General features: G+C 46.4%; 1 protein-coding gene across 3 annotated transcripts in view; it reads left to right on the top strand.

Moving 5' to 3' along the window:
• The first annotated feature begins 8,162 nt into the window (after nucleotides 1-8,162).
• The window catches only part of PARP8 (poly(ADP-ribose) polymerase family member 8), a 168,861-nt gene continuing 161,583 nt past the window's right edge, over nucleotides 8,163-15,440 (top strand). The window contains exons 1-3 of one of the 3 annotated variants that reach the window (XM_066377907.1): nucleotides 8,163-9,237; nucleotides 10,155-10,256; nucleotides 11,077-11,131. In XM_066377907.1, coding sequence (XP_066234004.1) covers nucleotides 10,166-10,256; nucleotides 11,077-11,131 — 146 coding nt within the window. In that variant the 5' untranslated portion in view covers nucleotides 8,163-9,237; nucleotides 10,155-10,165. The other 2 variants (XM_066377924.1, XM_066377897.1) reach the window with 2 other exon arrangements.

Here is a 15,440-nt window from a genome sequence, read left to right as displayed (position 1 = left end):
CAGACTGTTGCCTAACCACGTGGCCAGAGCTCGCCACACTTCCCCTCTGTGACCCATGCAGACTCCACCCGCACAACCCTGTGTCTGAGAGCACACGTGACCCCGCTCAGTGCCCATAGGGGTAGATAATGGCACCCCTAATGCACCACCCGATGAATGGGCATGGGGGGAGGTTTACATGGAAGAGACATTCCCTGCTCCTGAGCCCTCGTAAGAAACTTCCCTAGACAGCGTATAAACCACACTGAAACGCACCCCTAGAAATAGGGTTCTACTGAAGATGTTCATTTAAAAATCATTTTCGGCCCTGGCCGGTTGGCTCAGCGGTAGAGCGTCGGCCTGGCGTGCGGGGGACACGGGTTCGATTCCCAGCCAGGGCACATAGGAGAAGCGCCCATTTGCTTCTCCACCCCCCCTCCCCTCCTTCCTCTCTGTCTCTCTCTTCCCCTCCTGCAGCCAAGGCTCCATTGGAGCGGAGATGGCCCCGGGCGCTGAGGATGGCTCCTTGGCCTCTGCCCCAGGTGCTAGAGTGGCTCTGGTCGCGGCAGAGCGACCCCTCGGAGGGGCAGAGCATCGCCCCCTGGTGGGCAGAGCAGTGCCCCTGGTGGGCGTGCCGGTGGATCCCGGTCGGGCGCATGCGGGAGTCTGTCTGACTGTCTCTCCCCGTTTCCAGCTTCAGAAAAAAAATAAATAAAATAAAAAAAATAAAAATAAAAATCCTTTTTGAGTTGAGGAAGACGGAGTCAAGTAAAAGCTGTCTTACTTACTGAAGTGTAGCAACGTTAGCTGTTTTCTTTTTTCTTTTTTTTATTGTTGTTCTTAAATTATCTCAGGGAAACACATGACCACTTCAAAATCAATAATTTGAAAATCACGCTAAATTTGTTCTTAAAATAAACTAAAATGTTTTAAAATTATGCCAATAATCCACATTATCATTGAGATTTTAAAATAAGGAAAAAGGAATGAAAATGCCCATAAGACCACCATGCAGAAATAAATACTCTTAACATTTTGATGTGGTTCCTAGGCACACTATGAGGCATAACCATTCCTATTTAAAGAATTGGAGTTTACATCAAGTTTGGTTCTGAATGTCCATTCAGCTTAGAAATCATGGGCTGAGCCTGGCAAACTGAGAGCCACCGTGAAGGCATTGAAACTCAGTTTTCTAGTTTATTCCAGCAATGGTCGGGCAGATCCTACACACTGTTTTTATTGATTTCTTTTGCCTTTACTGTTTGTTTTAGTCAACAATAACCACAGTGGTACCAAGAAACAAATTCACTCCAGATGCCATGGCTTAAAGCAACGATCATTTGTTCTTTTTCGTGTGTCCGTGCCTGATCTAGCCTGGGCTAGCCTGGGCTCGGCACCGTGTTGCAGTTGAATGGAGGTCTGCCCTACGTTCTCCCATCCTTCTAGAAGCAGCATGTTACCCAGGTTAGGTTCTTCTCACAGTGATGGTAGACATGCATGAGACCAAGTCCAACCACACTAGCATAGTTCAAGTTTCTGCTTGTTCGTACCTAAGTATGACAGATTGACCAAAACAAGCCAAAGGCAGGGACAGCAATGCCCACTCCACTCAGCAGGAGGCCAAAGTGACACATCCAACAGGAATAAGCCTCAGACTCCTCCCATGTGGTTTGGAGGGCAGAAGGATTTTTTCAGGACAAAACACTGAGTGTCACATGTTTGCTTTGTTAATTCTTGAAGTAATTTGTATATTGTTAATGTCAATGGTGCTTACATTTTGATTTACCAAAATTTGCCCTGTGACACTTTTTCATGGATGACCCACTTTCATAAGATGGGAGAAGACGAATTAATACATTTTCACTGAGTTTATGATTCTCACTGGGTTGTTTGGTAACCACTTTTGCATGGCAGTAACAAGTGATAGTAATATTACTGGTTCCATTATAAATTGTATTTGTAAACTATACTAAGTGTGAACAGGTAGAGCAATCATTTCAACACAAAGTATTTCCTGCACAGGGCAGTACAAAGGCCAAAGATCCCAAGAGAAAAGAGAATCCAGCTCATCTAAGAGTGGGTGGACCGCTTTCAGGGATCCGAAAGTGAGGGAAAGGAAGGTGGGTCTTTGACTGTTGTGATGTCAAGTGAGAAGTTTGCGAGAGCCAGTCCACTGCTAACAGTCATGGCTCATCAAAGCAAAATCTTAAGTGAAAAACAGCAAAATGACTTTGAGAACAGTGCTCTGATGTAGTTCCACATGTCATCCAACATGCATGTGATGCTGCTGCTTTCACTGTTGTGTAAGTTTATATCTCAACAACTCTGGAAGGAACACTCCTTCCCTCCCTCCTTCCCTCCGCCCTTCCCTCCCTTTATACCTCCCTCCTCCCCTCCCTTCCTCTGACTCTGTGTCTCCCTTCTCCTCCTCCTCCTTCTTCCTCCTCCTACTTCTCTCTCTCTCAAACTTTTCTTCCTACATATGTAGTCATAGATTCAGAAGAAAAACTAAAGCCCATTTAGTTCAGACCTCTGTTATTAGACAGGACTCACCTTAAATAATCTAGATAGAGAAGAAAAAAAATTTGGCTAGAGTTGGTAACCTTTGCGTTGGAAGCCTGCTAATGTCAACATTTCAATGGGCTGGCATGCCAGGTGGCAGGCTGAAGTAGATAGACTTGCATCACAGGGACGTATGGATGAGCGGTGGCACCGGTTCTGGGTGGGGCTGCCACGGGGCCATACCAGGTCCCCACGCAAGCAGGTGTACGTGGGGGCAGGCACAGTTCTGGGCTAAGCTGTGGGCTAAGGTTGATTTGCTAGGACAAGCAATGCCTTTCCTAGAATTGTAAGCCTTTAAGTATAAGGTGACTCTTTTTGTCACCTTCTGCCAAGTCTGTCACGCAGAATGATGGTTGGAGAAGCACCCAGCAGACAATAAACAAGGCATGTCATGTGCCTTCCCTTTCTGAACTTTCTGGTGACTGAGCAACGCAGGTGTCTGTGCTTAACACCTCAATTCCTCCACGACTGCGTTCCTGAGGGTCCCTCGAGCTTCATCTGTAGTCATAATCCTGTCTGCGTTCATGCCTGGCTGGCATGGTAACACTCAGCTCTCTGGCTAAAAAACAGAAACAAAAACAAAACAGTTGAAGGCTTGTTTCATGGTGATTCCCATTTCCAGGGTAAATACAGCCCTCCCACTATCACTGATTTTAAGCTACCCACTGTGGACGCACTGACCGTGGAGTGGGGGAGACGTGAGCAATTAGCCTTGCAAGCCCCTGGGAGTCCCCCCCCCCCCGCAAAGCATGCCAGCCTTAGGGCCTTCCTCCGCCTGTGTGCAGGGCCCTGGGCACTCAGCACCACCTGTCCCTGCCCGCTCGCACCCCTCGCTCAGCCTGAGTTACCTGCCCGCATCTATGTATCTAGTTAGCACCATGGATGGGTAGTCTCTTCCTTGAAGTATCTATTGAACGTTTTCTGTATTTCACACAGTAGCTTGGGTATCAGAGAAATACTGTGGGTTTTGTTTGCTTTTTATCTCCTACATCTTTTACTTTAATGACCATTGGTGGTCGGCAGCCTTAAAGATGGCCCCAGTGATCACTGATTCCTCAAGCCTAGTCTGGACCGTGTGAATATCTTCTGAAAAATGCTGCACGGAGGTGGACCAGGCAGGCTCGGAGCACTGTTGCTCGGCCTCTGAAGAAAGACACACCCACAGCAAGTGTGTTTAAGAGCTGGCCGTGGGGTAAGTCCAGAGGATGGGCACCGGGAGGCAACATGGCCTGTCACTGTAACAGTTACACTGTGAGAAGAAAATGAGAAGGAATCCAAACTGTGAGGAGTAAAGTAATCCACTTCTTGATTTAAAGCACCCTCTCCAAAGACGAGTGAACAGCCCAGACCTAGGAGAGAAGAATGTGGTGAACTGGTGCTATAACCGATTGTGTGAATTGTGGGATAAGTGTTCAAATAGTTTCACAAGTGATTTCACAAAAAAGAAAAAGAGTATATACTGGAAGTTTTTACCTGAATTAAAAAATGTGTATATTATTGAGATTACATGGAACATAATTCACTCACACAAAAGAAAAATCAACTAATAAACAAAGAGTCCAAGTGTTTAGTCATCTTGAAAATTTTGGATATGTCACATGTCCCTCTTAGTTAGTCATTTTATAGGCTCAAATTAATGAGAGAAAAACCTATTTAACTTTATTTAATCCACTTTTCCCCAATTTGACTTGAATCTGGAACCATTTTGGGGGAAATTTTCATTATATAATTATATCCCATGAAACACGCTGGGGGAAATGTTTCTATTTTGTGAACAAAGCATAAAATGTACAATGTCACAGCAAAATGAAATCAATCGACCAATGCGTACTTAATGAGTACATCCAATATACTCATCTTTGTGCCAAGGGCTATGTAGGTTCAGTGGAAACAAAGAATAAGTAACAGGTCAATCTAAAATTTAAGAAATTTAAAACAACAGCAGTAGCCCTGGCTGGGTAGCTCAGTTGGTTAGAGCGTCACCCCAATACACCAACGTTGAGGGTTAGCTTCTCCATCAGGGCGTATACAAGAATCAATGAATGAACGCATGAATAAGTGGAACAACAAATCAGTGGTTCTCTTTCTCTCTCTTTTTCTCCCTTCCTCCATTTCTAAAAATCATTAAATTTAAAAATAAAAAACAACAAGCCCTGGCCAGGTAGCTCAGTTAGTCAGTTGGTTAGAGCATCGTCCGGATATGCCAAGATTGCCGGTTCCAGTCCTGGCCGGGGCACATATGAAAATTGACCAATGAATGAATAGATTGGTGAATCAATGTTTCTTTCTCTCTTTCAAAATCCTTTATCCAAATGATTAGCAAAAAATTTAAAGACTGATAGTACCTGTTAAGAATGTCACAGAGCCTGACCAGATGGTGGTGCAGTGGATAGAGCGTCGGACTGGGATGCGGAAGGACCCAGGTTCGAGACCCTGAGGTCGCCAGCTTCAGCGTGGGCTCATCTGGCTTGAGCAAAGAGCTCACCAGCTTAGACCCAAGGTCACTGGCTCCAGCAGGGGGTTACTCGGTCTGCTGAAGGCCCGCGGTCAAGGCACATGTGAGAAAGCAATCAATGAACAACGAAGTCTCAACGCGCAATGAGAAACTGATGATTGATGCTTCTCATCTCTCTCCGTTACTGTCTGTCTGTCCCTGTCTATCTCCGCCTCTGTAAAAAAAAAAAAAAAAAAAAAGAATGTCGTAGAGAATTAGGTACTCTCAAAAACAGTTGGTAGAGTATAAAATGAAAAGGTAATTTTGAGGGCAATTTGCTTGTACCTATCAAATTTTTAAATTGCCAGTATATGCCATCCCAAAGAAACTGCTAAAACTGTGCATAGAGATGGGCATTTGTTATAAATTGTATGACTCACAAAAAAATTTGAAAACCCCATCATGACTGGAGAGGGACGGTTAAAATACACGATGGTTCATCCATTCAATAACATTCTCCGCAGCGGCTAAAAGGCATGAGCTCGATGTCTTTGCACTGAAATAAAAAGTTCTCCAAGACGGTGGAAGGCTCGAGTTGCTAAACAACATGTATTATGTGGTTCCTTTTAAGTGAAAATGTGTGTGGATCAATAGATCAATATACATACATTTCTGTGGATATATGAATGCAGGAATGAAAGAATTCTCTCACAACTGTTAATAGTCTTTACCTTTGGGGTGAGCAGAAGAATTAGAGATTAAGATGGGTAGGAATTTTACTCTCTGTACTCATCTATGTTTTTAATTAAAAGTTTATTTATTCCTTCAGTATTTATGCACTTTTAAAAATAAAGGAAAACAAGAGGTATTCAACACACAGTAGAATTAAGATGTGTACAACCTGAGAAGGAGGAGGGTGCATGGGAAGGTGAGGCATCCGATCTAATTAGGATCGAGAGGAAATGGGAATGAGGGTTTAAGGAGAAACAAATACAACTAAATGAAAAAGAACCTCGAACAAGAAAGAGCCGTTTGGTTTCACGCTAGAGCGTCGGTATTAGTTAAGTTCAGGAAGGCCAGAAAAGGCCATACCGCCTCAAAACCACCGCTGTGCTGCCCCGTCTGACCTCAGGTTGAGATTGAATTGGGACACATTTCACATCAAACCACCTAAAATTCCCCTCCATTGTGTCGAGTTTATGCAAGGTTGACTTTGGTTTGCTCAGAACTTGGATGGCTAGAGCTGTCAGACGAGGTCAGGAGATCAGGGTTGGTTCCCTCTAAGCCAGCGGTTCTCAACCTGTGGGTCGCGACCCTGGCGGGGGTCGAACGACCAAAACACAGGGGTCGCCTAAAGCCATCGGAAACACATATTTAATTTTGGCTTTAGGCGAACCCTGTGTTTTGGTCGTTCGACCCCCGCCGGGGTCGCGACCCACGGGTTGAGAACCGCTGCTTAAGCGGAAGTACTAACAGCTCAGTGAAGAAAATGTGGCCCTGGTTCTCTTGATTCAGAAGCCAGTGGGCCTTGGAGGCATTCTGAGTCGTACGGATTTCTTTCCATTACTGAACCATTGCAAGAAAGAGTTCTACAAATCTCATAATTGGAAAGAATTTTGAGATCCCCTCCCTTCCAGAGGCTTCCCACTTCTCTTAATACAGCCCCACTCCTCACCTTGGCTTGAAGGTCCTTGGTGACTCATCCCATTGGGACCTCTCAGACTCCATCCCCTTCCTTTTTCACTCTGATTCTGTCAAGAAGGCAAAAGGTCACATGATGTCGTCCCCCCACCCTCCCCAGCCAGCCCACTGAGACTGCTGGCCCCAGGCCTGCTGCGGTTACTACTGCTAACAACCCATGCACTTGGAAAAGGGGGCCATTTTCCTTGCTAACCCTGTTTGTTTCCCAGCCCCTTCTCTTAGTCCCCAGGGGACGAGCAGGGGGCAGGCTTTTACTTAGGATTTGCCAAGGGCTGGGATTCATTTGGGAAAGGAAGTTCCATGCAGGGAAGGGAAATCATAACTGCCACTGGACACTGGATGAGGCTACTTCCAGAGGGCATGAGCTCCAGGCCCCACGGGGTCCCTTATGGAGCTTCTTGTTGGCTTCACACTGGGCCCCTGCCATTGGCCCAGCCTGTTTCCTCCGTCTTGAGACTTCTAAACATTTATTTTCCTTCAAGTTCAGTCCAACTGCTGAAAGGTTTGGAGGGAGGAAAAAGCTCATTGTAACCCATGTCCCACCTGAGATGAGTTCATTAACCTGTTGTAGCTCAGTTTTCTCTTTTGTAAAATGTGAAAAATAAGGCAACAGCTAGCATATAGGGTCACCGTAAATGAGTGGACGTACGTGAAGCATGTAGAGCAGTATCAGACTGTTGTGGTCAGGTCTGGAGAAGTGCATCACGCCCACATCATACCATTGAATTTCAGGACACATCTCCAGTACCTTATGCTTGTGCAGTGGGGGGAGTCTTCCAGCATAGGTGAGGAATTTACATGTTCCTCTGATAACTTCTATTTCAACTGGTGGGCCTTTTTTTTTTTTTTTACCTAGACTCATTCATCCAACAAACAGATGATCTCATTTACTGTGGCATATAACCAGAGATCTCCCTCATTGTGAATGATGGTTTTTATTGATTTAACAAACTTATGAAAAGCCCAGCACATGGTATGTTGTATGTATGCACATGAGTATTTAAGGCAAGGATATAACTCCCTCATCTCAAGGGTGCATATAGTTTTTAATCAGACCACACATTATCTAAATGTTAAAGAGTATGGGTGAGATAGGGTCATCATCAGTATCAGGGGGATACTGGCTGTGGTAGAATTTGGAAGAACCATGCCGTGAGAATCTAGCATGGAACACAGATGCTTCAGTATAGTTTTTATTAGAGAATCTCATCTTGCAGAAATGTATACTAGAGAGAAAGGTTGGCTTTCATTTTTTTATCTTAGCTTAAAATTTTTTTTAAATACGTAAATGTATCACACCTTGAGGGCACAAACAGAGTGAGGTTAGCTTTGTTTAACAAAGACAGGGCAGCCCAGGGAAGCTTGGGAAAAAAAAACACAAACCCAATATAGGACAAATGCTGGGAGGCCTATTTGAAAGGGTAGTAAACCACGAGGTGATCAAGACAGAAAAGCACTCGAGGGCTTTAAAACGATTTCAGATTTATTTGTAGTGAGGGATCTGCTTCAAGAATGCAAGCTTTGTGGATGGACAACTGTAAGATACATTCTCATGACTTGATGATAGTTCAAGCTTTTTGGAGAAGTTGGAGTACAGAATGGAGGAAGGAAGTCTGCATGACATTCAGGGCAGTGTGGAAGAGAAGAAAATGCTTTTGGTGCCTGAGCAGCATACCAGGAAGGACTTGAACCAGCCCAGCCCTAGACAGGAGGCTTTTCAGGAGAGCCTGAGCAGAGGTATTGGGACCGTGACTGTACCAGGTCAGAGCCTGCAGGTCCCTGTGCCCAGAGGGACCTCTCTGGAGTGAACTTCACAATCCACGTGCTCTGCTGGAGACTGTACAACAAACAATGTCATGTTTCTTTTTCTGCCAGATGAACGAATTGGAGCATATAATCTTGCCTTGCTTTTGTCTCTCTAGAATCTTAAGAATCCATCAGGGATGTCAATCTTTTCTCATTCTCCTAAATATCATGTTGCCACTGTCAGATCTGAACTGGACGGATGAAGGGTCTGAGCCTGTTTGATGACTCTGGGACACTTAATGCAGATAAAAGAGCTGACTGAAACTGGGGTACCCATGAAGGGGGCTGCCAGGCACTGCCATGCGTGCAGTCAGCCTCATTCCCACTTCACTCATATATTCCAGGCACTGCACCAGGCCCTGGAAATGCAAAACTGAACTAGATGTGCTCTGTCCAGGGGATTCTTCTCAGCAGAGCACAGATCAGTAAGAAAGGTGTCCCTGGAGGCTTGTTCTGAGGCATAGGGCACCTACATCAGTCGGAGGTGCCCTCAGGCAGAATGGCAAGGGAGGCTCAGAGTAATAACAGCTCATTTCTCAGCGAGACAGGAGGATTGTAGGAGCTTTCCCCTTGACTGACTGGCACAGGGGTGGCCTTTTAAAACAAGCCAAACAGCTCTCCCTCTTTTCTGGAGCCCCTGACCCTAGCCACTTGATTCTGCCAATTTTGTATGGGCAAAAATACCTAGGAGGGAAGAGATGGCGAGGGTCTCAACGTGAAGGACGTTCCTGAAAGGGGTCTGCGTTTCCCAAAAGGTACCCCGAGGGGGCTGAACTGCTTCAGCAGGGAGAAAAAGCCTCGGGCAGCGTGGGCCCTGGAGGGCGTTTGTCTGGAGTCATTTCAGGGCTTGTTCCATTTTGCCTGATGTGGCAACAAGGAGAGATTTGTTCGTTTTATTTATTTATTTTCCATTTTAAAAGATTTTTCTTTATTCTTCCCCCCTTCCGGCCACTCCGGTTTGGGTTTTCCTTCTGACTCACAATTCCGAAAGTGGAGAGGAATTCATAAAGTGGTGGTGGTGGGGGGGTGGGGGGGGAGGTGAGGAGGCAGGGAGCCTCAGGGCGCATTCACTACCTACACTGCCGCTGAGCCCCGCGCGCCGCCGGCCTGGGTGGGGGATCCGGCCTGCGCCCGGGTGACAGGCGGCGGGGCGGCGGGCGCGGGAGGGTCTGCGGCGGGCGGCGCTGCAGCAGCCTCGGCGTCGCCGCCGCCCGCTGGCGCGCGTGTGCGCGGGAGTGCAGGCCGGCGTGCGGGCCTCGGGGGGCGTGCGCGCGGGAGGCGGAGCGGGGCTAGCCCCTCGCCGGCGCCCGCCGCCTCGCTGCTGCTCGCTCTCCGGCCGCTGCCTGCACCCCGGGCCCCCACGGCCCTCGCTCCGGGCAGGGGAGGGAGAAAGTGAGACTCGGTGTCATCAGCATCCATTGTCGAGAGAGAGGAAATTGGAATCCAGCGGCGGCGAGCGGCAGCTGGGCGGTCACATCTGGGAATGCACAGCCGATCCCCCTCCCCCGCCCCCTCCCCTGCCGCCTCCTCCCTCACCCAGGAGCACTTCCGAAGCCACTTCGCCTTCAGCCCCTGCCTCGGCCAGAGGTTTCATTTTTAACTGAGTATTTACGCAAGCTGGAAGCGTGCGAGGGGGTGGGGTGGGTGGAAATAGCGGCTGCTTCTTTTCCAGGGGTTGATTTCATGGGGATGTGTTCAAGGCAAGAGCGAATTCAGAAGGATATCGACGTCGTGATCCAGAAGTCCAGAGCCGAGAAGGACTGCCTGTTTGCAGGTGAGTTCTCGCCTCTCCAAGCCGCGGACGCCGCGCCAGCTCCCCGGCCGCCCAGCTGCCCAGTTTGCTGACCGCGACGTGTGTGGCCGGGACTGGGGCTGGGTCGCACGTCCCCGTTCTGGGGTTCGTTTGGCAACAGCGCTGCAGCGAGAACGGGAGCCAAAAGGGGGAGGGGGTGCGCCAGCCAGTCTCCCCCCACTCCCACGCCCCAGTCTGGGGCAGCCTGCAGCTGTGGGGGGGCAGGTCGTGGGTGGGCCGGGCAGGGGCCTTCGTAGTATTTTTAGCCCCCTGTTGGTGTCCGGAGCGTCCTAGCCGCCTCCGGGGTTTCAGCAGTAGCTGCCGAGCGGGGCGGGCGGGACCCCGTGGGTTTGCGCAATGGGCTGAGCAGCGACGCTGGGCCGGTGTCGGCTCCTGCAGCTCCGTCCGGTCCCCTCCGCCTGGCAGTGCGTTGCCTGGCAAGAGGGGTGCCCGGGGTGCCCGAGTCGCCCATCTCCCCTTCCTGGCGGTCGCCTCGCGTCCATTTTGCTCCCCCTAGAGAGGGTTTTCGCCGCCTAGAGTTCGCGGGGGCCACTTCCGGCCACCCGACTAAGCAATCCCCGCCGTTGTCATGGCACCCGGCACTTGTTGCGGCGGGGTGGGGGGTGCGGCCTCTCGCGGCCTCGGCCGGGGCATCCCCTTGCGCCGGCAGGGGGGTCCCCGCAGCGCTCCAACCCCGGCCGTGCGCGGAGCCGGACCGCTGGCTAGCCCGCTGGGGGCCCCAGCCCGGACTCTGCTGGAAATCCACCCCGGGACCAGCGCCTCACACGACTTTCTGTTTCAGATTTTAGATACTCGGACTCCACCTTTACCTTCACCTACGTGGGCGGCCCCAGAAGGTATTTCTGTGTCTCGAGTTGCTTCATTTCCTGTTCACAAGCTTGTGTTTCCTTTGTTCTTGGTGTGTTCCGTGTTGGGTGCTGTTTTTCCTTTTTTTTTTGCTTTTTTTTTCTTTTGGTTATATTGTTGCTGTCCTCTGACCACATCCCCAACGCTCCTTGAGGTCTTCGGTTTTCAATAGCTGAGGGGAAATAAAGACGTTTGATTTAAGCGTCCCTGGGATCAGGCCAGTGGCACTGAGCAGAACTCTGCACTCTGCGCGGTGGAGCCCTTGGTGGCAGCCGCTTGCTCTCCGGGCGCTGGATGGGACTGGATGGGGCTGATACAATCAGGCGGGTGCGAAACTGGCACGCTGCGTGTGTAGCGACATGCATAAAAGACAGAAGAGAGTCGCACACACAGTAGTTGGATCACAAGTGATGGTTTTCCCGGTCAGTTGCTGTTCCATGTTTTCTAAAGGTTGACATAAACCTGCAGTCTGCCAATTTTCCATACTTTTTTTTTAGGAGTGTTTGGTTTTCACATAAGGTTGTAGGAAAGCCTTTGGAAGTTACGTATAGTTGGAGCCTATTGCTTCTTTCTTGAGGGGGAAGGACAAATGGGTGTGTTAATACTAAATTGTTGACAGTGAAAAAGAAGTCAGAGCCCAATTGTGTGTGTAGGAGATAGAATTCTAATGAAAGGCAGCTATTAAAAAGTGCCTCGCTGCCTTCACTTGTTAAGTTAGGATTTTCTCCCTGTTAGCCCTTTGGGGACACAGTGGCTTAAAAGAGCAGTGACCACATATGAGATCAGTCAGAGATTTCGCCTTGCTTTGAGGATCCGGTGTTTAGCATCATTTGATCACATTCCAGAATATCTCTTAGCTAATGGAAACATTGATGAACATATAAATCACAAAAAAAAGATTTCTTCTGTAAATAGATTTTTAAAAAGCTTGGAATGAATGCAGATCTTTAAAATGCTTAAGGATCTATGCTGCAGTCTACATCTCCAAAGAGCTGTAGTTAAAAGTTATTGGGTTTCCCTTAAAGATAGTTAGTCTAAGCCTCAAGATTGGAATGGTGACTTGATTTACTAGTCGAAAATGTATCATGTTGTGTGTTCCCATTGGGAGGGAATAAAATTATAGTGGTTCTTAATTTACCATCATTTTTGTAATTATGAATAAAAAGAATAATTAAATTAGAGAAGATGTAACTAGATTAACACTGCTCCTACGCATACATACTATTCAGAGGACGTTGATGTATGACTAATATATCTTCTTGGATTATTTTAACAGTTAAAATACAGGCATACCTCTGAGATATTGTGGGTTTGGTCTCAAATCACCAAAAATAAAGTGAATGTCGCAATAAAGCGAATTACACGAATATTTTGGTTTTCCACTGCATCTGAAAGTTATGTTTATACTATAGTGTCTGTTAAGTGTGCAATAGCATTATATCTAAAAACAATATATTTAAATAAAAAAATACTTTATTGCTAAAAAATGTTAACCACCATCTGAACCTTCAGCAAGTCCTAATGTTTTTTGCTGGTGGAGGGTCTTAACCTTCCATCTGTAAAAAAGCACTCAGTATGGGTGAAGTGCAGTGACCAGTATGCCTATTAGATGCCTTGTATGGAAGGCATTCCCTGTGTGAGCAGGTCAGCATCTGCTTGGGCTGCTTGTTTTACAGTTGTTAATCTAGTGAGCTATGTAGACTGAGAAAACCCTGGGCATGCTTTTGAACTCACTAGCTTTATTATTTTCAATATGATGTCTGAGTTCTTTTGGCCTCAGTTTAAGTATCTGTACAATGACCGAGGGTGAACTGTACCCTTAATCTCTTTACGATCTCTTAGAAGATACTGCAGTGAGATCCTTTATCAGCAAATTATTGAACTAGTGTTGTTAACAAAGCAAGAAGAGGTGGAGAAGGTAGGAGGGCCTCCAGAAGCAAGGCCCCAGGCTGGGATGAATAATTAACTCATTGAGATAACACAGTTTTCACTGTCGGAACAAGGACCCTGGTTGCTTTTAAAGTAAGAGATGTTTACTTTTCTGTGTAATCCTATTAAGGGACAGTGTTTTTCTTTTGTCCCTGATTTAAATATCTGGAACCTGTGCTTCTCTAAGGTGGAAGGCTTGTTACAGAAGAAAAATATTGGTACAGTTGTTGACCTCATTGCTTTGTCTTCTCAGAAGCTTGTTCTAGAAAACAATACCATATACAAGGTTGTTTTACTATGGTGGTAGTAATCCCTTTAATGATAATCCCTTTAAGGGCTTGTGGTTAATAGCAGACTTTTTTTTCCTGAAAGTAAAAATATAAAGAAAAATATCTTATTTTAATCACATTAGACTCTGGTATTATGTATTTCTCATTGCTACGTGTAAATGGAGCATTTGAAATTAAAATAATCTTGTTCTCTTTATTTAATGTGCTTATCAACTTAAAATATTCAATTAATAGTGTCATTTCAGATCAGTTAGACTTCACTATTCAAGGAATTTCGCGGAGAAAATGTTACATGATTATTTTGAATTATATTTAACTATCATTTCATCTGAACCATTGAGAACCTAGTTCAAGAATAATTTTCAAGTTGTAGATCAAACTTAATATTACCCTTTCCTTTCTGACACTCCAGGGATTGAGTTACACTTTGTTCTAAAGGCAAAGGTTGAACTTACATATTCCTATTCAAAAAATGAAGTAATATTAGAGTCCTTTTTTACTTGTAATCTTTTGTGTTTTTGTGGTTTAAGAGGAAATGCCAAGAGGTGACTGTGTCAGGCCAGCTGGTGACCTGGTAAATTGGCCTTTCATTTGGAGGTCCTCAGAGGGACAGTGTGCCTGTTAACAGTTGTTATTCTGACTTTAGGTGAGGGGTGGGGGAGGGGGAGAGCAGATAGTCAGGTGGAAGGCGAGTTTTCCTGAACGAGAAGGTTCATGGAATCACTGTTATTCTCACCTTGGGATATGCACGCTGAGGCTCAGAGAGTTAAACACGCATGCTCCAGTCGACTTAAATGATAAAGTTGCCTCGTGTCACCTGTTCTGTCTCACCTGAGACCTGTGCTCATTTCTCCACATGAGTGTTGCCAGGCTCTGAGCATGAAGGCATTCCAACCTCCACAGTTAGACTGATGCTGACTTACTTGAGAGAGGTAGTTTTTGTGTCTTTTGATTAAGGAACAATAAGAAAGGAAGTATTCCATGTTAGGAATCTGATTATTAATACCATCTACTGATGCTTGAAAGCTTGTTTATGTCCAGCAAGATGGAATTCATTTTAGCCGTGGTCCTTATAACACCTCTGAGTCCTGGACCCTTTGGATTAACTCCACGGCTGCTGGGAGGTGAGGACCTGCTGTAGGCTTCGGCCCAGGGCCTCCTCCTAATTCCAGAGGTGTACCAGGAACTATCAACTAGGGTCCTAGACTGGACACAATTTGTACATTTATGCAAGAGTTGTTTCTTCCCTGTACTCTGTCCTGCTGGTCATCTCCTGCCTCGTTTTTTTGTCCCTTGTCACTGTAAGTCAACTCCGGAAGACCCAAAGGTTAGGGGTTCTGGTGTTGCACCTGTCTCACTTGCAGTCAGATATGCAGTTAACGACGGAAGGAAGAACAGGGTTTTAGTGGGTGGTGACAGCTACCGAGGGGCTGGGAAGACGGGTGGAGGTTCCGGGCCTAGTGCTTACCAGAGACAAGGAGAACAAGGGGAACCCCCAGTCTCTCTCCAACCCTCGCAGGAACACCGGATCTGGGCTTCCAGCAGGGAAAGGTCTGTGACGACACAATGCAGGTTTTATAAATACACGAAGAGTACTTTTTTATTGTAAAAAGAATTAGAAAAAGAGAGGAACTACGGTGATGATTCCTCCACCTTCTGCTGATATAGTAGAGTTTGCGCTTCAGAATTTTTTTCTGTCTGCATGCATGTAAGTAAGCTCTGTGCCCAAAGACTGTATTGTATTCTTTCGAGACCTCATGGTTTTCACAAGGTCTTTCTTTTAGAATTGCCATGAGAATAAAGACATATTGATTAAATTCAGAGTCTTTCCAGTCAAGGGATGTGGCTGCATAAGAAAGCCAATATTTATATTAGAAATGATTAATAAATACATTAGGAATTTAATACTGGGTAGATGTTTTGAGTTGTCCACCTAGGTGCCCCCTTGATTATATGAAAAGAAAGCCTTTCACATGGTGGTGGGTAGAATGGCATCTTTGAAAGTGCACCCCTTGTTTTAGGAGTTTTGTTTACGTGAATGTCCTAGAGCATAGACTTTGATACAATAATATTACTCTAT

This window comes from Saccopteryx leptura, chromosome 1 (assembly GCF_036850995.1).
Source record: "Saccopteryx leptura isolate mSacLep1 chromosome 1, mSacLep1_pri_phased_curated, whole genome shotgun sequence".
NCBI classification, from domain to species: Eukaryota; Metazoa; Chordata; class Mammalia; order Chiroptera; family Emballonuridae; genus Saccopteryx; species Saccopteryx leptura.
The sequence above is the reverse complement of the archived record's forward strand: the minus strand, read 5'-3'. Positions and strand labels throughout refer to the sequence as shown.